The sequence below is a fragment of the Peromyscus californicus genome, unplaced genomic scaffold (assembly GCF_007827085.1).
Source record: "Peromyscus californicus insignis strain IS unplaced genomic scaffold, ASM782708v3 Scaffold_4__1_contigs__length_199733344, whole genome shotgun sequence".
In the NCBI taxonomy this organism is placed as follows: Eukaryota; Metazoa; Chordata; class Mammalia; order Rodentia; family Cricetidae; genus Peromyscus; species Peromyscus californicus.
The window spans coordinates 14,385,353-14,409,002 of record NW_026294562.1 but is presented as its reverse complement, the minus strand read 5'-3'; the positions used below and the strand labels follow the sequence as shown (position 1 = coordinate 14,409,002).

The window sequence follows — 23,650 nt, the reverse complement described above, 5'->3', positions numbered from 1 at the left end:
AATGCTTTGTAGGCAAATAGATTTGATATCACCAAAGTCATGGAAATATTTGTCTAAAGACACATAGAAACTTTAATGGAAAATTTTAATTAGGTTTTTTTTTTTTTTTCCAGGCTAATGTTCAAACAGGGCCTCATGAATGACAGGCAAGCATCTTACCACAGAGCTTCATCTCCATTTGAGTAGGGGCAATTTATACATATTCCATATCTTTGACACTAAATTGAGGATGGTAAGTAAAATACAAACATATGGGAAGAGCATTGGCACTTAACACACAGAAGAGATAAAAATCAGCAAACGCACATTTCTGAACTAACAGGTTTTCCCAAGCACTTTGAAAGTTTGGCCAATCTTATTTTAATACAGCAGTTTCACATAAAAACAAGTCAGAACATTTGCAAGGCAAGATATTGTTTTCTTTTATGTAGCTAACAAAAACACAGCTCTAAGATTAGGTTGTAAAAACAAAAGGATTTGGGTGCAGCTGATTTTAGACTCATAAAAAACAACTCACCCTTATGCCTCAAGGCATCGAGAACATGCAGAATGTGCATTGTGTTTCAGTGTCAAGGCAAGTGAATCTGCTTTTTGCAGCGAGATCAACTCATATCAAGGAAAAAAGAGAACTAGTGTAGAGTGACCTGTGAGTTGGCGAGTAACACCTGTATCATAAAATCATACATTCTGGTGTTGGTGTCCTAAAGTCGGTAAGGTTAATTTGTTTCCTAAACATTTAGGAGTGGGATATTTATTAATAGTCATATGCGAAGGCTCCAAATTTTCTTGTATTTATGGCTTGTGTGGAATTTTGGAGAACATAGCATCATTTTTTTAAAAATCCGTGCTTTTGGAAGAAAGGTAAGGGATAAAAGCTTGTGATACATAACTTTACGTCAATTAGGGAATGACGAATATGCTTGAATAAAAAAAGACATTAAATGTTTCTTTGGTACTTTGAATTGTTCTATCTGCCGCTCATAAATTATCATTTAATTTTCCTGTCTCTAGGAGGTATTCTTTTACCAAACCATCAAATTGAGAGATACATGGCCACTACATTCCATAGCAAAACAAGAAAAAAAAAACCCAAACCAAAAAAACACAAAGAAAAAACTCAATCCCCAAATCGCCAGGGTACCAGGACTTGGAATGGAGGCAATTAATTGCCTGCAACATTTACAGGCCTAATCAATTACCTCATTAAGTTTCTTTGGGTTCTGTATTTATAACTGACTGCCTAATCACTTTTTTCCTGGCTGCTTTTAAGGCACCATTAGCAGACGTTGGTAAGGAGAGTCGTCCCTTGTGTATTACAAACTTCCAAGTGACTCACAAGATCCTCAGCTGCCTTTCCCTACCCTCAGGGCTCCACCCAAGCTAGTTCGCTGGGCCGTTGCATAGCAACAGAACATCACGAACACCGGAAACCGAGGGGCGTTTTTAGGCTAAGATGGCAGCCTCCCAGGGTCTAACAAGGGGCTTAGGTCTCCAACATCTGAATTCTGGACCGACCCAGTCGATTGCTGTCCTGCGCCATAATAAACTTCCTTAGGTCACGTGTTCTCAGATTGACCAAAACATGTGAAGCCAAGCAAGCACGGGTGGACGCAGCCCCAAATCGAAGGGCGAGAGCAAGGCCAGCCGGAGATGATCGCCAGGGACCGCGCGGAGACGCCCCACGGGATTCCCATCATGCCTGCTTCCTCACAGACCGTTCCATCGTAACCACAAAACGCTACGGCAGCCTTCGCCAGCAGGGAGCCGACCGGGCCCCTCGGCTTCCGGCCCTGCCACGTCTGAGGAAAAGCCTTCGCCGTGGGGAACGCGGAGGCCCGACTGACTGCCAGGGAGCTGGGGGCGCGGGGGGCGGGGCTCCGGGGCGCGCGGGGGCGGGGCTCCGGGGCGCGCGGGGGCGGGGCTCCCGGGCGCGCGGGGGCGGGGCTCCCGGGGCGCGCTTCCCCCGGTGCCCCGCCCCCCCTCCGCCCCCGGAGGCTGCACGAGCAGGCAGCCCGCGAAGTGGCCCGCGGAAGCGCGCCCCCCTCAGGCCGGTTCGCAGGTCTAGCGTTGTCTATCCCCGGACGCCGTCCCCCAGGCTGGCGGCCGCGCGCGCCGAGTGGAGCCCTGAAGCGCGCCGGGCCGATCCTGCCAATCACGAGCCGCGCCCGCCTGGCCCCGCCTGGCCCCGCCCCATGGCTGCGGCTCGCGGCTCTGCGCACGCGCGCGGTCCGGAGCTGGACAAAGCACATCCGCCCGCTGCGGTCAGGCTAGCCAATCGCGCGTCTCTCCTCCGCCGGGGCCCCGCCTCCGGGGCGAGGTCCTTCTCCTGAGGCCGCTACGTTGGCTGTGGGTGTGTTGTTCTGCTGCTGAGGGCATGGCTGATGAAGGTATTGTGCTTTCTCCCGGGGGCTGGTGTGAGCGTCAGGCCTCCCGGGGTCTGTGGAGCTGATGGGGAAGCTCTTCCCGGAGCCGCGGGAGCGCGACCTCCCCGTTCTGTGGGGTAGAGGGTCGTCTGTGGTGGTGGGGGGGACGGGGGAGGGGCGAGGCTAGATGGCTTTCTGTGGTGAGGCGGGTGGGGAGGCCTGGGAGGGGACGGGGGGAGGGTCGGGGTACTTGGCTTTCTGTGGTGGGGGCGGGAAGGGGGCGGAGAGGGAGTGGACGTGGGGAGGAGTTGGGGTGGGAGGAGATGGGGAGTGGGGAGGAGCTGGGGGAGGAGCTGGGGAGGGGGGCAGAGAAGGAGTGGGGGAGGAGGAAGGAGGAGATGGGGAGGAAGGAGGAGATGGGGCCGGGGCAGGCTTCTACCCTAGTAAACCAAAACAGGGCAGACGCTGCTTTCTGTAAGGCCTCAGGACTGGAGCATTCCTGGTTCTAGGTACAAAGCTTTTAAGATTCAAGATGTTTACATTATTCTGGCTGTATTGCTTTTATTTACGAAATTATAACAAAAATTAAAATTCTCGACAAGGTAAAGTTAGTTCCCCTCCTCCCTGAAGTGCAAATTTTTGGAGACATTTTGAAAGGACAATGAGAGTCATAAAAACAAAACCTTGCTACTCCCCATGTGGAGAGGTAAATGAAAAACTACGAAAAGAATTAGAATAGATTACAGCTATATATAATTGGAAGAAATTACTGGCTTTTTGGTGTTTTTTGTACACTAAAGAAAATTTTGTTGATAAATATTAAGGTGTGTGTTGAGATGTTAATTTGATCATCATCCATGCCTTTTCATTTTTAGAAGGAAATCGGGAGTTTGCTCCCAAGATGGAGGGCCCATCAGATTCAGCATCCACCAAGATGGAGAGCTCATCAGATTCAGCATCCACCAAGATGGAGAGCACATCAGATTTAGCATCCACCAAGATGGAGAGCTCATCAGATTCAGCATCCATCAAGAAGGAGAGCGCATCAGATTCAGCATCCATCAAGAAGGAGAGCGCATCAGATTCAGCATCCATCAAGATGGAGAGCTCATCAGATTCAGTATCCACCAAGATGGAGAGCACATCAGATTCAGCATCCATCAAGAAGGAGAGCGCATCAGATTCAGCATCCATCAAGAAGGAGAGCGCATCAGATTCAGCATCCATCAAGAAGGAGAGCGCATCAGATTCAGCATCCATCAAGAAGGAGAGCGCATCAGATTCAGCATCCATCAAGAAGGGGAGCGCATCAGATTCAGCATCCATCAAGATGGAGAGCGCATCAGATTCAGCATCCATCAAGAAGGAGAGTGCATCAGATTCAGCATCCATTAAGAAGGAGAGTGCATCAGATTCAGCATCCACCAAGATGGAGAGCTCATCAGATTCAGCATCCATCAAGAAGGAGAGCTCATCAGATTCAGCATCCATCAAGAAGGAGAGCTCATCAGATTCAGCATCTATCAAGATGGAGATTGCATCAGATTCAGCATCCATCAAGATGGAGAGTGCATCAGATTCAGCATCCATCAAGAAGGAGAGTGCATCAGATTCAGCATCCATCAAGAAGGAGAGCACATCAGATTCAGCATCCATCAAGAAGGAGAGCTCATCAGATTCAGTATCCATTAAGATGGAGACTGCATCAGATTCAGCATCCATCAAGAAGGAGAGCACATCAGATTCAGCATCAGCTTTACCTGACACTCCTGAGATGAGTGAGAATCCACCATCACTCAAAACAAATAGTTCAGGAAAACAAGTATGAAAATCTTGATATCCACCACCATTCTGTGTTTCAAACTATTCTGGTAGTGGCAGTTTTAAGGACACTGGAGTGTGAATTAATGTATAGCCTGTGCCTTCCTGTCTTTGCCAGATTTTCTTCTTGAATCAGTTCAGTTTGTTGAGTTTCTTAGCAGGTTATTGAGAATTTTCAAATTGAATCTGTACACTATTCCTTAGGGGAAGTCTTTGGTGGCAGGTCTTTTTCCTAGTCTGTAGTTTTGAAGTATTGTCAGGCAAATACTAGCTGCTGAACAAACACTCCTGATGACTGGGAGAAGTGTCTCAGGCCTATTTTGGGAAGTTAACCTTGCTAAAGTAAGACTAAAGGAGCTTCTGGAAAAGAAAGACATTGGTAATGCTTCCTTGAGATTTGTGGAGATAGAAAGTCACCCAGGGTACCTACCATAGAAGTGTAAAGTCTTTATTTCTAATAGATTTACTTCAAGAATGTTTTCTTAGCTGGGCAGTGGTGACACAGTCTTTAATCCAAGCACTCGGGAGGCAGAGGCAGGTGGATCTCTGAGTTTGAGGCCAGTCTGCTCTATAGAGCTAGTTCCCAGACATCCAGTGTTACATAAAGAAACCCTGTCTTGAAAAACAAACAAAAGAATGTTTTCTTAACATTTTTAATGTTTTGTGTCTTTCAGCCTATGAGTGGAACACTTAAAGAAAGATTAAAGAAAACAAGATCTTCATCTCATCCTTTTTGTAGTGTGGTGAAGCGACTTAAAGTAGAGAATGAAGAAAATGATGAGATTTTTTCAGAACCAGGAGCATCTTCAAAAGAGGAAAGCTGTTCAAAGTTCCAAGAGAGTTTGAAACACATAGACAATGAATCTGAAAAAGATAGCTCGGAGAATATAAATACATGCAAATCTAAGTCACTTGATACGGGGTCATCCAGTGCCCTCCAAAGTGAGTCTGTGAATGAGAATACTAAAGAAAGATTGAAGGAAGAAAAAGCAAAATTGGCAAAGCAGGTTCAAGAGAAGGAAGACCTTCTTCGGAGGTTAAAACTTGTCAAAATGTATAGAATAAAGGTAAGAAGAATTTCAGAACCATTGCATAATTTTTACATAAATTGCAGTAATTTCAGAATTTGGAAATCATTTTGGTTGATAAACAAGAAGCCAAATTAGCAGAAACCTGGTTTACAGGAGCTTTAACTGAAGTACAAGTAATTGATTTAGAATGAGGTAGAACTTAAGAGCTTCAGCGTTTGTCCAGTACACAGTTGAAGCTTCTTGGCTTTAATTTCTAGCCAGTAGCATAATTAGAAGTATAAATTGTTAGATGAAAGTACACTGGGAACAGAACTAAAAATAGACCACAGATTACAGTATAAAGTACTTTTAGTAGTGATCTTGTATCTCTAAAATGTCAGGCGTTTTATTTGAGAAAACACAGATTTTAGGTTTCAGCTCCCATAGTTTGAATTGAGTAGAACCTGGATGTTTGGAAGGAGGTGACGTCTTTATCTGGATAGTTCTTACCCATATAACACCTCATTCTTCCCCAGAAACATGGAATAAATGATAGGATAGTGTATCTTATTAGTGGTTTTGAATTTTTGACTTTTCAAGAGGTAACTTATTTCTAAATGTTGAAAATACTTTTAACTTGAATATTTTCACCTTTAAGAACAGTTTGAGGGGTTGGGGATTTAGCTCAGTTGTAGAGCACTTGCCTAGCAAGTGCAAGGCCCTGGGTTTGGTCCTCAGCTCTGGGGGGAAAAAAAGACAAAATAAAAAAAGAACAGTTTGAGGTAAAAATTAGGAAGGTACAACATAGCATTATATCTTAAAAGTATAGTAGTAATACAAAAGTGTATTGAGAACTTCAGTTTCTTATATTTAATATGCAAATTTAATACTTTTTCCCCCCAAGGTTAAGGTTTGCCCAGAGGTTGTAGTGCCCTGGAGTATTAGCCTTTAAAGCTAGACAATAACTTTAGCTGCTTTGATGGTGTAAGTTAAAATGCAGGACTGTCTGATTATTGACTTATTTTTTCTGTTTCAGAATAACCTGTCTGAGTTGGAGATGTTAATAAAGAAGTGGAGGAAGTGCAGCCAGCAGCTGCTCTATGAGCTGCAGTCAGTTATGTCTGAGGATGATGAGAAACTCAGCCTCACCGAGTTGATCGACTACTATGGGGTAGATGAAACAGTCGTGCACTATAATAGAAGTGAAGAAGAATTTACAGGGGTTTGATAAGTTTTGTTGTTGTTGTTGAGCTTTATTTTCTCTCCTTTTGGGGTGATGGGATCATGCCCAGGGCCTCAAATGTCCTCTTTTCCTGAGCTGTACTCTTGGCCCCTCTATGGAATATCTTTGAGAATGACATTGTGAAAAGATAAGTGTTTTAAAGGGAAGAAATACGTAAGCTGTTGTTGTAGTTTAGAGAACAGTATCTTGAACAGTTTAGGTTATTCTGGTACATACACAAAATTATAAAGTGAAGCTTAGTATTTTGGATATGTTTGCTAAAGAAAATATTTAAGTATTAAAAAATTAAATGATGTTTAAAAGGAAGTTTGGATAATTCTGAAAACCAGGTTTAATACATTGATTTTGTGGCAAAAGGTTTTATATTCAGTGTTAAAAAGTAGTCTATTGAATGTCTAAACCTCACTTGGCCTAATTGTAACCTGCCCCTCCTGAGTTTATGAACCTTGTCTTCATCTGCTTACTATATCTTTCCGTCTACTAATCTAGCAAGTAATTAAACATGTATGTCCACAATTTTTCTCCAGATTTGTTCCTTGTTTTCCTCATTTATTAAAATGGCTCTCTATTTCTTGGGGAGCTTCATTTTCTTATTTCCCACATGGAAGTGTTTATTCTTGGTGTGAAAGGTTCTTCACAGTTGCCTTTGTAGCTTTCTCTGTGATGTAAAGTGGAAGGACTGGTGAGTTCATAGTGAGCCCTCAGCCAGAAACCTACCTAAGTTAAATAACTAGGACACCTATCAGCTGTGTGTGGAGATGGGCCTTAAGCTGGCTCAGTTGCTGAGAATTTAGAATGATCCCAGTGGGAAAAGCATGTTGCTGTTGCTGGAGCTGTTGTATAACCTTGGGAGAAGCAAGGCTGCCATCTTTAAGTATAGCAGGTCTGTACAGACTGGTGGATGGAAGGAGAATCAGAGTCTTCCTTGTTCTATTTGCCAATTATTCCTGAAACTTTCACAATTTCTGCTTTGGGATCTAGAAAAAGTACTTCTATATTAGTTTGTAAATGGGCACTATTTTGAGCTCTCTCCTAAGAACTTGCTTTCAGCTGAGCAAAGCCCCCACCCCATTCCCTTTGCTGTTTGATACAACAGGGAACTCAAACCTTTAACACACCCCCAGCTACACATAAATTCCGTCTTGCCCTCTGTGTTTGTGGGTCTAATTTTCCTGTACTTAAGACTGTGCCATGCTTGACCTAATTGACTATAGCACTTGTTGGTAATGAGTTTTAAAAAGCTATGCACTGCTGTCCTACAGGAGCTGAGAGGCATTGGCACCATGAACAGTACTCAGAGATGAGTTAGGGCATGGTACATGCACCCTTCCAAAGCACCTTCTGCTTCTAAACACACTATGAGAGCAGGTGTCCTTCAAGCCCAGCTCGTCTGTGCCTCAAAAGCTGAGGAAGGACCACCACCTAGAATCAGTGATAAAACAAATGGCACAGGCTGTTTGGTCTATTAAGACCAGAATTAGCCAGTGGAATTGAGGACATTATCTTTTAGCTAATGGAGTATCTAGGCAACTAATTTAAGTGTCATGGCATTTATAAACCAGAAAAGAGAAAAATCAAAGGTATCCATGGTTGACTCTGCAATTGCCAGAGAACTGGCAATCCCATGCTGAGTATAAAAGTGCCTGTACCTCTCACTTTACACACGCTCTTGGATCCATCTCCATGCTTCTCAGAAAATGCTGTCTCAGAAATGTTACCAATGGGTTCTCTGCTAAATCAGCTAAACTGACTACTTGTCATTATAGTTGTGAGGGAAGTCAGTAAGATGGTGTTGGCTCTGCTGCTCACCTTACCATGCCCAGAAAGCACTGAGCACTATTGAGGTAATCAATTAAACCATGTTGAGGGTTTTTTCTAAGTGGAAGTTTTTTTTCTACTTAACATCTGTGATAAAAAGTAGTTTTGAATTTTTTTTGCCCTTTTATTGAAAATACTTTTTTTCCTCATATAATATATTCTGATTACGGTTTCTCTTCCCTCTTCTCCCAGTTCTTCCCTGCCTCCTCTCCCATCCAGATCCACCCCCTTTCTGTCTCTCATTAGGAGACTAAAGCATGCTTCTAGGGAAAATAATAAAATAGAAGATAAAGACTAATACACTGGAATAGGACAAAACAAAGTGGAAATTTTTATTATTTGAGGTAGAGTCTCATTTAGCCCAGGCTGGCAGCCAACTCTCAGTCCTTGGGATTACAGGAGTATCCTCTAAATGAAAGATTTTTTGGTTGTTCTTTTGCTTTATCTGTTCTAGTTTGTATTAGATATGGTGTTATGTATTAAGCTTAAATTTAGATTTCAAATTTCAGGAAAGTGGGGCGTAGACCGCATTTGGAGACGACGATACATGATCCTGATGAGGCCACCTTGGAGTGCAGCAGACCACAAGCTGTGGAAGGGTGAACAGATTTTTGTTTGCCAGGGAGTCTTACTAAAGAATTAGTATTGGCTACATGAGTAGAATGAACTATTTCAAAGCAATGAGCCCTTGTTTACTGAACCCTGTTAATTCTGTTACAATAGGTAAGGAAGACTATGTTTCCAAACAGCATTTACAAATGACTTAAGTCTTGGGAAAAATGATGGTTTTCTTTGGTTTCAATGGTAAAGCCTCCAAAATTCTGGTAATTTTAATTGAACAAAATAAATCTTGAGTGTTTCCTGGCTGAAAAACACTGTTCTTTAATGAATATAATTGACACTTTGCAGTATTTTACTCATTTATTTATGTAGGACCGGACAAATAGTTGTATACTGATTAACCTAAACTTAATTTATTATTAAAAATGTGCAGCTAAGAGGTGACCTACTTAAATTCCATACAAGAGAAAGGGAAGTCGCTTTTCTTCAAGTGACACTATTTTGGGGTAAGTAGTTTGCCTTCTGCTCTTGCTGGTGTTCTACATCGGAATAAGAGCAGGGAATGTTTTCATCCTTAATCTTTCGACTTCAGCCTGCAGTATTGAAATCTGCTCAGCTTGCTGTTTGGAAATGCTGGTCAGCTTCTGCTTTTTCAGTAGGTTCTCATATCGTTCTTTTGCAATCTTTTCACAAGTCAGCGTAGACCCTAGTCCAGAGACGGAGAAAGGAATTAGTTGAATTATTTGAATACAGAAGCAACACCTAAGATCATTTTGTGGAAGAGATGCTGGTAGTGTTTTGATGGTTGTTCAGATAACTGATAATGGTTAGAATACCAGTACCAATTACCTTTAGTTGATTGAAGGAAAGAGCGCTCACCAATTTCATTGCAAATGTCTTGTCTCTCGGAGACAGCCACCAGCTCTTCCCGTAGATTGCAGCTCAGTGTGTAATTTGCTATATCTTTCTGATTACTGTATCGTCCCAGTTTTTTGAGTAATTTTTTGCAGTTTTGTACATTCTTCTTGTGAGTCTGAAATTTTTGTTCCCACAAAACCCCAAAAACAATTTTGAAAAAGTTTTAAACATTTGTACCTTTAAAATATTTTATCATCACTAATATAACGTACTGTATCCCTAGTGCCTGTTTTATGGTCTGTCCATAGTAGACACTCAATTTTTTTGTTAAAAGACAGAATGTTAATACTACACTTTAGAAAGATTTTGTATGGTCTTAAAAATGAACATTTTAAAACCTTTGCTTCCATCTTACATGCTATGTAGTAAAACTGATTTTGTTATTCAGTTATACAAAGAGGAAAAGTTCAAAGTACCAGGAAAACTATAAGTACTTATGTGGCTCAGGTTTAACTAATGTAAAAGCAAATCCACATGAATTCCTAGATACTAATCCTAATATCCAGAGAAATGCTATAGTCTATCACTGGCTATGGTTGCAAAGACAACATTCGGGTACCCCTGATTGTCATGAACATCAGTAAATTTCAAGTTTCTTTAGCTTCTATCTGAGTTTATTACCTTGCCCACATGATTCACAACTGTTGGCATTATAATGATTGATATGCTTGAGACTGACCTTATCTATAACATTAATTGTTTGCTCCATTATTCCAATCTGAATAGCAATCAGGTTCTCGTAGTTTGGTTCATTTAGGTACTTTAAGAGGGGGGGAAAAAGATAATCACAATACATGTAAGGATTTTTTTCTATTTCTTTTAGTAGGTAACTATGAACAGTTTTGAAAATAACAGTGTCGTAACAAATATCTGTGTATGTTAAGATTGATTTGGCTTTTGTGCTATAACATTTCAACACGTTCACCTCTATGCTAATATTACAAATGCTTAAATTTTTTCATTCATTCAGCTCACCAAATATATTATCTCACTTGGGTCACACGTTAATAGTGTTCTAGTTAAAGATATCAAAGTAGACACAAAGACAGATAACATGACCTAGCCTTCAGGAAAAAGAGAACACACAGAAATGATTGGTTACCAGAAGATATGTCAAGTGTTAGCAAATTCAAAGGCAGTTTGTGATGGAGTAGGATTTTTCTAGGCTTGGGAAATCAAGAAGGCTGGTGGAGAAAGTGGCATAAGACAAATTAGGTAGATAGATGGGAGGAGGGGCGGGGACCAGGAACAGAGGAAGGGAAGAAATAGGAGAGGTTAGAAGATGTTCCAGGTTGAAGAGCTAGTGTGAGCAAAAGGTAATCCATTTGGGCACTTGGGGACGGCTCAATTGATACAATACTTGCCACACAAGCTTGAAGGTCTGATTTCGAATTTCCAGCACCCATGTAAACCTCTAACTCAGCATTAGCAGGTTCCCAGCACCCATGTTAACCTTTAACCCCAGCACTAGGGGTCCTGGAGCTCACTGGTCAGCAAGTCTAGCCGAAATATGTGGGGAAATTCCTGAGGAAGACATCTAATGTTGATCTCTAGCCTCTGTACACACCCACCTTTCTTCCTCCCTCTCTTCCTTTCTCTGTCCCTCCCTCTCTCCCTCCATTTCATTTGAGAATACTGATGAATAAGAGGTATAGTGGCATCTGTTTCTCTTACTTGCCCTAAAGGCAAGTTGAAAGACACTGTCCACCCAGGGACTTCCTAATGTACTTGGTGGTTAAAGAGTATTGTTTAATATAATATTTGACCAGGGTACTGATGTTACTAGAATCAAGTAGGAATTCAGTATGACGGCAGTATACAAATAATGACATGGATTTTGAGAGAAGGGAGGGGAGAGAAAAGGGACAGAGAGAGAGAGAGAGAGCGAGAGACCGCAAGCGAGCGCAAGAGCGAGTGCTCAGGTCAATAGGCTAATTTTAAGACTGCATATCTTTGCATATCTTCAAACCAGAGCAAATGGAGGGTTGGCCAAACAGCAGCAGAAACAGGAGACAAAAGATAAGTAACTAAACTGGGAAAGACAGGTATAGTAAATAGAAACACTAAAGCTGACTCAAATTTTTAAGCCAGAGTGAGTCTCTAGAGAGGTGAGAAATAAGCAGGTAAAGGGAAGAGCCATGAAATTAGCAAATTAAACCTCTGTAAGAAAAGAACTCAGATGTGTTCACAGATATGTTAGGAATATGCTTGGAATATGCTTGCCATCAGGGAGGCTTCCTTTTAAGTGAATATTTGTGACTGAATGGGTGAGGTGAACTCTGGGGGCCAGGGGAGACTTGCCTTTTGACGATCTCGTGAGAAGAACAGCATCTGGATATCCCAGGCCTTCTGGTTTAGATCCTCCATCTCCATCTCCATTTTCTTGTGTTCCCATTCAATCTGATAGATTCCTTTGTGGACTTCTTTACTTTCCATCATGCTGGCAACTTTCTTTTGTCCTTGAGTCTAAAATGGTACATCAACAGTCACACTGATTCTGTACACAGAACTGCAGACTATCTGAAGCTGGTTTTTATGATTTGAACTGTTAACCTGTATGTGTGAAGCCTCCATGTCTTTGAATTGACTCTCTGGATAAAGCATGTGGTTAACATGGCTAGGCATGCCAGCATCTACCTGGCAGCTAGTAGCAAAGGAAAAAGTCAGGACACTTAAAACACTCGGCTATTTTGTACTTCATTTGAAATAACGGTTATTCAATAGATTTGTGCTAGGTGATATATTCATATATTCAATGTAGTTATATATTCATATAGGTTATTTAATAACATGAAACTCGGATATTTTAAAGTAAACAAATATTAAATGTATTAAATTTTATCAAATAAAATATTAAATACTTAACTCTTAAGTATTATTTAATATTACATGATCTCAATTTAATATTAATAAAATTAAGGAATATCAATATAAACAATATTTAAATTAAATAAAAATTGCCCTGAGATTACTAAAAATGAAATTACCATGTCTCTAAAATGAATTTATAGCCATGTGTGGCAGCTTCTACCTGGGATTCTAGGACTTGGGAGGCTGTGAAAGGAAGATTGCCCCAAGTATAAGGTTAGCTTTGGCCACATAATAAGTTCTAGGCCAGCCTGGGCTGTACTGTCAATCAGTCAATCAATTTATGTAAGAATCCCACCAGTTTCCATTTTGCATTCTTTTTCTTCTTCTCTTTCCAAAATCTAGCTTTTTGAAGTGCATGCCACTAAGCTACACCCCACTGCGTTCTACCCTTCTATTTTCATCTTTTGATCATAGCTTGGGCACTGAACTCCTTGCATTTCCTACTTTTAATGACTTTTAAAAATTGTATTTCAGTCACCTTACCCCATGCTCACACACTTCATCTGGCCATCAGTAGCTCAAAAACTCTAAAGTTTAAGCATTTCTCTGCAGAGGAAATCATATTGGCCCAGTAGAGGGTGTGCATGGTGCTAAGCAGCCTACACAACATAGGGCAGCCCCCGTGGAACACAATCTGTCCCAGATGTCAAGGGTGTTAAGGTCGAGGGCCACTGTTTTAGAGCTACACCTCCTTTCTGTTTTCACCTCAGCCAGTGTTGTAGGATGTGCTTACGTCAGTGGATTTACTTCCCCATGTCACGTGACCGCACCTTTACTCGGGGCCGCCTGTCCTCAACCCTCTCCTGAGATGACTGCTGTCAAGTTGTTGATGCTGTGTACACATCGCTGTCTTCTCCTTGGAATCTTTGTTCTTGTGGTATCCAGGAGACAGTAGCCTAGTTTTCTCTCCTATCCTCAACCCTCTCCTGAGATGACTGCTGTCAAGTTGTTGATGCTGTGTACACATCGCTTCTTCTCCTTGGAATCTTTGTTCTTGTGGTATCCAGGAGACAGTAGCCTAGTTCTCTCTCCTGTCCTCAACCCTCTCCTGAGATGACTGCTGTCAAGTTGTTGATGCTGTGTACACATCGCTGTCTTCTCCTTGGAATCTTTGTTCTTGTGGTATCCAGGAGACAGTAGCCTAGTTCTCTCTCCTGTCCTCAACCCTCTCCTGAGATGACTGCTGTCAAGTTGTTGATGCTGTGTACACATCGCTTCTTCTCCTTGGAATCTTTGTTCTTGTGGTATCCAGGAGACAGTAGCCTAGTTCTCTCTCCTGTCCTCAACCCTCTCCTGAGATGACTGCTGTCAAGTTGTTGATGCTGTGTACACATCGCTTCTTCTCCTTGGAATCTTTGTTCTTGTGGTATCCAGGAGACAGTAGCCTAGTTCTCTCTCCTGTCCTCAACCCTCTCCTGAGATGACTGCTGTCAAGTTGTTGATGCTGTGTACACATCGCTTCTTCTCCTTGGAATCTTTGTTCTTGTGGTATCCAGGAGACAGTAGCCTAGTTCTCTCTCCTGTCCTCAACCCTCTCCTGAGATGACTGCTGTCAAGTTGTTGATGCTGTGTACACATCGCTTCTTCTCCTTGGAATCTTTGTTCTTGTGGTATCCAGGAGACAGTAGCCTAGTTCTCTCTCCTGTCCTCAACCCTCTCCTGAGATGACTGCTGTCAAGTTGTTGATGCTGTGTACACATCGCTGTCTTCTCCTTGGAATCTTTGTTCTTGTGGTATCCAGGAGACAGTAGCCTAGTTCTCTCTCCTGTCCTCAACCCTCTCCTGAGATGACTGCTGTCAAGTTGTTGATGCTGTGTACACATCGCTTCTTCTCCTTGGAATCTTTGTTCTTGTGGTGTCCAGGAGACAGTAGCCTAGTTCTCTCTCCTGTCCTCAACCCTCTCCTGAGATGACTGCTGTCAAGTTGTTGATGCTGTGTACACATCGCTGTCTACTCCTTGGAATCTTTGTTCTTGTGGTATCCAGGAGACAGTAGCCTAGTTCTCTCTCCTATCCTCAACCCTCTCCTGAGATGACTGCTGTCAAGTTGTTGATGCTGTGTACACATCGCTTCTTCTCCTTGGAATCTTTGTTCTTGTGGTGTCCAGGAGACAGTAGTCTAGTTTTCTCTCCTATCCTCAACCCTCTCCTGAGATGACTGCTGTCAAGTTGTTGATGCTGTGTACACATCGCTTCTTCTCCTTGGAATCTTTGTTCTTGTGGTGTCCAGGAGACAGTAGCCTAGTTCTCTCTCCTGTCCTCAACCCTCTCCTGAGATGACTGCTGTCAAGTTGTTGATGCTGTGTACACATCGCTGTCTTCTCCTTGGAATCTTTGTTCTTGTGGTGTCCAGGAGACAGTAGTCTAGTTTTCTCTCCTGTCCTCAACCCTCTCCTGAGATGACTGCTGTCAAGTTGTTGATGCTGTGTACACATCGCTGTCTTCTCCTTGGAATCTTTGTTCTTGTGGTATCCAGGAGACAGTAGCCTAGTTCTCTCTCCTGTCCTCAACCCTCTCCTGAGATGACTGCTGTCAAGTTGTTGATGCTGTGTACACATCGCTGTCTACTCCTTGGAATCTTTGTTCTTGTGGTATCCAGGAGACAGTAGTCTAGTTCTCTCTCCTGTCCTCAACCCTCTCCTGAGATGACTGCTGTCAAGTTGTTGATGCTGTGTACACATCGCTTCTTCTCCTTGGAATCTTTGTTCTTGTGGTGTCCAGGAGACAGTAGTCTAGTTCTCTCTCCTGTCCTCAACCCTCTCCTGAGATGACTGCTGTCAAGTTGTTGATGCTGTGTACACATCGCTGTCTTCTCCTTGGAATCTTTGTTCTTGTGGTGTCCAGGAGACAGTAGCCTAGTTCTCTCTCCTACTTTACTAGAAGCTCCTCCTCCTCCTCCCCTGTTTCCTTCTGTGTTGGACCTTTCAGAGCTGGATTGGAGGTGTAGACACAAACTCCCTATTTTTTGTCTACCTAACTTCCTGGGTTGTCTGGAGCAATCGCATGGCTTAAATGACCTATAAGTAGATAGCTGTATGTAATAATCCACATGCAGTTATTTACATGTGTTCTATAGAGAGCACATCTCAACTCTGAACTCTGTCAAGTTGGACATTGCACTGGAATGTTTTAAGTACATCTCAAATTAACCAAGGTCAAAACTCTTCACTCTATGACTCCAGCCAAAGCTACAGTCTCCTATCTTTCTACCATCAGTTAACGATACTGTCATCTATTCAGATGCTCAACCTACAATGTTAGTAATTTTAAGATTTTCTGAGACAAGATCTTGGTATGTAATCCAGGCTGGCATTGAACTTGTATCTTTCTACCCTGGCCCCTGAGTTCTGAGATTACATGTATCACCAAACTTGGCCAAGCATGGCGTTTTCTGCAACCCCCCACTATGTGCTTACAGGGAGAAGGTGGAAAGTTGGCTTTCAGTCACCGAGAGAACAGCAAATCCCATCTCAGAAGAATGATTTTGGCTAGGGAGAGGGTAAAAGAAACAAAAATAGAAAAGGCAAAGCAAAGCAAACTCTCCCAAATCATATACTCCTAGAGAAGAGATGAGGAAGAAAATATAGAAACCAAGAAAACGGGAAGAACACCCCCTGCAAGCCCCGTCAACCAAGAACTGAAGAACCTTGTAGTTACAAAAACTATGTTACAGAAATGAAGGCTAAGCTGCCTCCTATAGTCCTAGTACTCAGAAAGCTGAGATGGAAGGATCCTAAGTGTGAGGTCAGCCTAGGCGATGTAGCAAGACCTCAAAAAACTAAACAGAGAATGGGATATTTTTAAATGAAAGACAAACGACATTTTGAGAGGAGCTAAGTGGATGGAGAAAACCCACTGTAGTGGACTCGCCCTGTAAGAAGAGACACTAAAGGAAGTCCTTCACACTGAAATAAGGGATAGTAGAAGAAACTCAGAACAAGAAAGGAATAAAAACGCTACCTAAGACTATGAATACATATGTAAATGCATAATCCAGCCTGGTCCCTAATTACTCCTTTTCCCTCATATAACTAAAAGGAAAAGCCACACAACAGTCACCAGGAAGCAGTGTTAATGAGCACATACTGTGGAAAGACAGCACAGCACGGTGGGGGGGGGGGGGGGGGGGGGGGGGGGGGGGGGGGGGGGGAGCGTTAGGGGGGCAGAGCTTTGAATACTGCTAAAGCTAAGTTGACATTAATTCAAATTTTCTTCTGACAGTTAGGAAAAAGAATTTGCATCAATAATTTAACTTTATGTGCCAGAACAAGAACAAGCTAACGTAAAAGCCAGCAGGAAATAGAGTAAAATGAAGATAAGTGAAATAGGAAATTGGAAAACAATAGAATCCATGAAATTAAAGGTTGGTCCTTTGAAAAAGATAAGAAAGATTGACAAACCTTAGCTAGATGAAAGCACGTGTCTGGGTGGGGTGAGGTAGCTCCTATCAAAATCCAGGACTAACTAGAGATGTAGCACAGCTATATAAATCAAACATTATAATATGCTGAGAATTACATAAACAATATATAAACTAAGGTATATTAGAATGGACATTTAGCCTCCCTGTCTTCAATTTTAAAAAATACTTACATTCTGGGCACATTTACAAAGTTCCATGGGTGATCCTAACGGCAGCTACTGAGAGGAAACACTGAGGGAGCTATATTAGAGTCACTCTCTTAGGGTTACCATTGCTGTGATGACACACTAGGATCAAAAACAACTTGGGGAGAAAAGGGTTTGTTTGGCTTATACTTCCACATCAGCGTTCATCATCCAAGGAAGTCAGGACAGGAACTCAAGCAGGGCAGGAACCTGGGGGCAGGGGCTGATACGGAGGCCATGGAGGGGTGCTGCTTACTGGCCTGCTCCTTCTGGCTCACCCAGTCTCCTTTCTTATAGAACCCAGTACCACTAGTCCAGGGATGGCTCCACCCACAATGGACTGGACCCTCCCCCATCAACCACTAATTAAGAAAATGCCCTACAGGCTTGCCTACAGCCCGATCTGATGGGGAGGCCTTTTCTCAGTTAAAGTTCCCTCTCTCCAGTGACTCTAGCTTGTGTCGAGTTGACAGAAAACCAGCTGGCACACTTACCATGAGAATGAGAGACACTATAAAGCATTTTATACGGAAGGCAATATGTTCAAAAACTATAGTTACCCGAATCACAGAATTCAAGTCTTCAATTATGTTCTTATTGATGAGAATTGCATCAGAATATTCCAGAATCAACTGGAAATTCTCCAGTTCTACTTGTCCTTGTTTAAGAAGAATTTGTATGGTTAAATTCACCTGGAATTTCACTTTCTCGTCCTGTAATCTAAATGGGAAAAGACTTCAAAATAAGTATTTGTAGAGTATACTTAGGTTTTCAACTTCATTTATTATCCAAGAAATAAAATTCTAACCAGCCTAAGGAATGCACCCTCAGTGGAATGAAGAGCAGCATTTTTTTTTTTTTTTTTTTTTTTTTTTTTTTTGGCTTATTCGAGACAGGGTTTCTCTGTGTAGCTTTGCACCTTTCCTGGAACTCACTTTGTAGACCAGGCTGGCCTCGAACTCACAGAGATCCGCCTGGCTCTGCCTCCCGAGTGCTGGGATTAAAGGCGTGCGCCACCACCGCCTGGCTAAGAGCAGCATTTTCCCAAAGACAACCTTCCTGGAAGTCCCTCTAAGTACCTCCTCACTTGATCTAGAATTCTAGTTGGATTGCTCAAACAACAGTATGGACAGAATTGGTCATTTTACTGTAAGATTAAGGAAAAACTGTGTAATTTTAATTGTAATGAAAAGAATTTTAAAGTGAAGTAGAAATATTTTGAATGGTAAATCTATTAAAATTATGACCTTATAGATTTTTTTGTTTGTTTGTTTTTGAGACAGGGTTTCTCTTTGTAATAGCCTGGCTGTCCTGGAACTCACTCTGTAGACCAGGCTGGCCTCAAACTCACAGAGATCCACCTGCCTCTGCCTCTTGAGTGCTGGGATTAAAGGCATTTGCTACCATCACCCAGCAACCTTATTGATTTTTGATAATACACCAACAATATTAAATCTATATTCTACTTGTCAAATCTATTGCCTAATTCATATTTCCCCTGTAGCCTACATCTAAAACCGATGTATAGTGATGAATTTGGGACCATCACTGAAGTGTTTATGCATGTGGGTGTACATACGGCTTTTTTGAAGCAAAGACTTTATACAAAGCACTTAGCAAAAACCACCAGGCTCCCTAAAGACAACACAAACCTGGTGAATGTCTATGGAGAAATTGTTTGGAAATCTGCTTGGTTCCACTCAGCCTTGAGCCCGGAAGTCTCCACGGGCAGAGACCGGCTCTTTGTATATTTATGTGGTAGGGTCAGATTTACACAAAACCATGACTCTTTCCCCCTGAAGTCTGCTTTGTGTTAAGAGCACACATGGCGAGGCACATTCTCTTTTGAAACAAGTCTTGTGTAACAAGGCACACTCTATAAACGAGAACATTTCAGCACGGCGCCCAGCCAGGATTGAGACGGACAGAGCCAGCTGTGGCCCAGCCAGGCCGGAGGCGGGCTCCGCAATGACAGCCCAGCCCAGACCGTGGGGAGGCTCGGATTACCGGAGGAGCTCCTGGAACACTCTTTCGATCTCACGCTGCACGGCCTCATCGTCCTCCAGTCTTTTCCGGAGAAAGGTCGTCATTTCCTGGAGGCCAGCGGCCTTCTGTTTCACCTGGGAAAGCCAACCGCCAGTGTGTCAGAACATGTGGAGACAACATCTGTCTTGGACTCTTCCTAACAAGCCCACCTTTCTCAGAGATTAATAAACGTTTACATCTCTGCCAGCAGGTGAGTTATGTAAAACATGGCTGGCATATTCCATGAGAGATTTAAAGAGTATCAAATTGGCCTCTTACTGAAAAGCAAGTATGCAATTGACTGTGTGTGTGTGTGTGTGTGTGTGTGTGTGTGTGTGTGTGTGATATACATATCTATATCCATTTTGAAATCTATCATTTTAGATGAAATTCTAGAATCATAAACACTTAATAAAAAATTGTCAATCCAATGTATGTGCACTGACTTTAGGGAATTAGAGAGAGGGGCCAGAGGTAGTCAGGAAATGGAAAGGTCTCTTCACAGCTGACCATGTTCTCATACCTTCACCATTACTACAACCCCATCCTCTCTTCTAGCAAAGGATGAAACTGCCTCTGGTGAGTTAAATATAGTCTGTGCAAAATGCAGTCATTTCTAACAGTGCTGTCCAGGAGAAAAGCGATACAACAACATGTGTAATTTTAAATTTTGTGACAGTCACTTTATAAAAAGTGAAGTGAAACAGATGAACTTAATTTTACTAATACTTTTTATTGAACACAATCTATCCAAGATATTATTCTGCTTATAAGCAATATAAAAATATTCACAAGACATTTTCCACTTGTTTTATGGTAGGTCTTCTAAATCTGTATGTGTTTTCCACTCAAAGCACTTTTCAGTACTGGTCACATCTCTTTCCAGCCCACACTAACTGCACAGCAGCAGTGGCCATCATTTTGGATCTTGAAGATTTACAGCAATACAAATAATATCATTTGACTTGTTATGTTATTATTAATATTACTAACTACTACCCAGCAGGGGGAATCTTAAAACTTAGTTTTTCTGGATGTGCTGACAGATGTGATATTTGCTATTAGTACACTTAAAATAAAATTTAAACCGAAGTCATATACTTTGTATTCATTTTCCACTTTTGCCCGTCTGGTTATGCAGAAATGTCCCCAGACCGTGGGGTCCAAGCCTTCTGGCATGTTGTTGATACTGTCCAACTCATCCATGGATTTCATTAGCTGGAGAAAGTTTTCCTTATTTAACTTGCCAGATCCTGGTCGCTCTCCATAAGGAACAAGACTGTTGACATCCGTGTGTGTTTTCTGTTTGTGAACCCTGGTATCAGCAAGAAAAGACCATCAACCTTTCATACTCTCACAAATACCAAAACAAACCAAACCAAAACAAACACAAAACAAAACATACTGTTAAGTGACAGACCATTAGCACAAGCCTGACACTGTATGTAATTTCCTTTGTGACTTCAGGGCTGGTGAGTGGTCTACACCAGAGATAAGCACCCACTTTGTCATTCCATACTCTAGGTCCCCAGACATGCCCTGGACTTACAGGCGTCCCTGATTGTTGCTGCCACTGGCAGCTTTCCCCATGCTAGGAAACTCTTTTTTTCCTGTGTGTTTGAAGCAGGCAATAGCAGTGTATGTGCCCCCTGGGTCTGTCTGGCATAGCCACGTCTGGTCTCTTTTCTTCAGTAGGATATGCCTGGACATATGTAGAGCTGGAGAAAGGCCCTCTTTGTCTATATTAATAACTTAGTTTTCTTGGGCTGCAGCTGGGGAGGGACGAAGGTTACAAAGAGCTGGGCTAGGCACTCCCCTTGGAGATACTCGACAGTGTACAGCCATAGTGATGGTTCCACCCATATCCAGACAGGATAGTCAGGTTCTGGGAGAAGTTACTGGCTCAAGGCCAGCTTCGGGTCTGAGAGACAGTGGAATCAGATTCAGAAAAATTCTATTTGATGATCAAGTGTTTCCTGTAACACAAATTGCTAAATGGTCTTATTAATAGAAAACCCAGAGCCAGATATTGTGGTGAAAGCTGAAAGGTCAAAGAGGCAGAACACCCAGCCACTAGCTCACTTCTACGAAACCCCCAGCCTCAAGAGAGCGAGTTCCTGTTTCCTCACACCTTATATTCCTTTCTGTGTCCCACCGTATTACTTCCCAGGATTAAAGGCGTATGTCACCACTGCCTGGTTCTGTTTCTCTCATGTAACCAGTGTGGCCATGAACTCACAGAGATCCAGATGGATCTCTGCCTCCTGACTGATAGGATTAAAGGTGTGTGCCACCACTGCCTGACCTCTGTTCAATTTAGTGGCTGACTCTGTCCTCTGATCCCCAGGCAAGCTTTATTGGAGTACAAATATATCACCACATTTTCCCCTGGGTTTATAATTAGCACACTCCTAGCCAGACCTGGTAGGCCACACTGTAATCTCCGCACTCAAGAGGCAGAAGCAAGAAACCAACTAAAAGTCTGAGGCCAGTCTGGACTGCATGTTGAATTTGAGGCCTGCCAATCCTCATAGTTAAGACTCTGTCTCAAGAGATGTAAAGTAAAACAAAAAAATGAAAAGTGCTCTTCTGAAATAGGGAAACTGAGCTGGGGAGCTATCTCCATCAGTACTGAGCAGGATAAACACCAGAGCTCAACCCCCGGAAGCCCACCGCCATGGTACACACATGTGATCCATCCTAGCACTGGATGGGCAAATCCTGGAGCCTCTCTGGCTAGTCAGTCTAGGAGATTTGACAGGACCCTGGCCAGTGAGAGAATCTGTCTCAAAAATGAACAACAGCAACAAACAACCCCAAAGGGTGGAAGGTAACAGAGGAGTCACACACCACAGGTTGATCCGTGGCTTACACAGACAGACAGACAGAAAGACAGACAGACAGACAGACAGACACACACACACACACACACACACACACACACACACACACACACACACACACACAGAGAGAGAGAGAGAGAGAGAGAGAGAGAGAGAGAAACTAAGACATGAGACAAGTCCTAGAATAAATTCCCAGAGTTTCCGGTAAGCTGCCCAAGCGGAGAGCGTGAGTTTGTATCCCTCACATAAACTGTCTCACTCCTTGGTGACAGACAGCAAACTTCTATATTGCACTTGAAAATTTCAATTTATTATATTAGCAGTCAGCAAACTATTCCAATATTCCTCCCAGCTTAGAAACATTTCAGAACTCTAGATAACCATTATTTTGAGCTATCTTTCTTTTGCATTTTTTTATTTTAAACTTTATTATTTAAAAAACATGGCAAATAAAAACTTTGCCATGAACATGAAATTCTCTGAGGAAAAGCAATTTGTGGTCAGATACATTGGGAAGGCATTGCTAACTCATTTCCTATCCCTGGAAATCCAAAAGCCACTAGCAAGTTTTGGGAGGTTGAGCAATAAAGAATGCCACCTAGCTGTAAAAAGCAGTATTTCCTCAGACGTGTTTAGTCTTAGAAACTTGTCTCATGTAAATATGATTTACACCATAAAGAAAGACTTCACGTTTTCTCAGAATATGCCTTGGGAAAATCTGTAAGCCAGCTATGGTTTAAGACTTTTCATGTGTGAAATAAGAATACAGACACTTAACTATTTTTTAACAGTGGGAAGAAACCATTACACTTTATTCCTGATCAAAAGACACCAGCGTGACCTCAGGATGTTTAACTGGTTATTTCTATCTGATTGGAAAAAGGTAAAACTTTATAACTATTTTATTTTTGACATTTTTTTACTAGTTTGTTTATTTTTGTACATGTGCATACATGTATGTGTGCCATGGCGCATGTGGAGTCCAGAGGGCAACTTGTTGGAGTCAGTTCTCTGCTTCCACCACATGGATCCCAAGGATACCACTCAAGTTACCCGGCTTGACCCTGCTGAGCCATCTCTCTGGCCCTTATAATTCTTGTTAACAGGCCCTGCCCTCCCCATCTCCCACATATGATAGAGAAACAAACCTTGGCCGGCGTTTAAAAAGCTTGTAGAGTATATCCACGTGGTGACCAGAAACGTCAGAAAATTCCCTTTTGAAGCTGCGCTCCAGAACCTAAGGACAAACACATCATTTCCAGGATTGCAGACACACGTAAGTCCCTCATTATTTAATGCAATCTCTGAAATGCAGACAGTATCACTGTGATGTAAAGACCTGGTTTTTACAGTTGTTGGAGAGCAACTCTTCTCTATGCGTCTGTTCCTAGAGAATATTCCAGTGCACTAAAAATGTTATCATATTTAAAATAAAAGATTTTTAAAAAGCATCTAGAACAGAAGGATCCCCAAATAATACTTATTTAGAAAATATGCAAGTTACTGTTCAATCCATTTATCTTGCTCCTTACCCACCTCGTTGTGTTCCATCTTGTTGCTATTCTAGCT

General features: G+C 42.3%; 2 protein-coding genes across 5 annotated transcripts in view; one reads left to right on the top strand and one right to left on the bottom strand.

Moving 5' to 3' along the window:
* The first annotated feature begins 2,253 nt into the window (after nt 1-2,253).
* Nucleotides 2,254-6,953, top strand: Sfr1 (SWI5 dependent homologous recombination repair protein 1). Its single transcript, XM_052760524.1, has 4 exons — nt 2,254-2,387; nt 3,239-4,185; nt 4,859-5,251; nt 6,231-6,953. Exons 1-4 carry the CDS (start codon nt 2,375-2,377, stop codon nt 6,420-6,422), a joined length of 1,545 nt encoding a protein of 514 aa, XP_052616484.1. The 5' UTR covers nt 2,254-2,374; the 3' UTR covers nt 6,423-6,953.
* Nucleotides 6,954-8,563: 1,610 nt separating this feature from the next.
* Cfap43 (cilia and flagella associated protein 43) overlaps nt 8,564-23,650 on the bottom strand; it is a 107,734-nt gene continuing 92,647 nt past the window's right edge. For 2 of the 4 annotated variants that reach the window (XM_052760519.1, XM_052760522.1), the window contains exons 31-38: nt 23,230-23,318; nt 20,340-20,553; nt 19,221-19,333; nt 17,774-17,933; nt 12,036-12,200; nt 10,414-10,494; nt 9,696-9,849; nt 8,564-9,522 (exon numbers count right to left, since the gene is read on the bottom strand). In XM_052760519.1, coding sequence (XP_052616479.1) covers nt 9,356-9,522; nt 9,696-9,849; nt 10,414-10,494; nt 12,036-12,200; nt 17,774-17,933; nt 19,221-19,333; nt 20,340-20,553; nt 23,230-23,318 — 1,143 coding nt within the window. In that variant the 3' untranslated portion in view covers nt 8,564-9,355. Of the gene's footprint in view, nt 9,523-9,695; nt 9,850-10,413; nt 10,495-12,035; nt 12,201-17,773; nt 17,934-19,220; nt 19,334-20,339; nt 20,554-23,229; nt 23,319-23,650 lie in introns of those variants that run through there. The other 2 variants (XM_052760520.1, XM_052760523.1) reach the window with 2 other exon arrangements.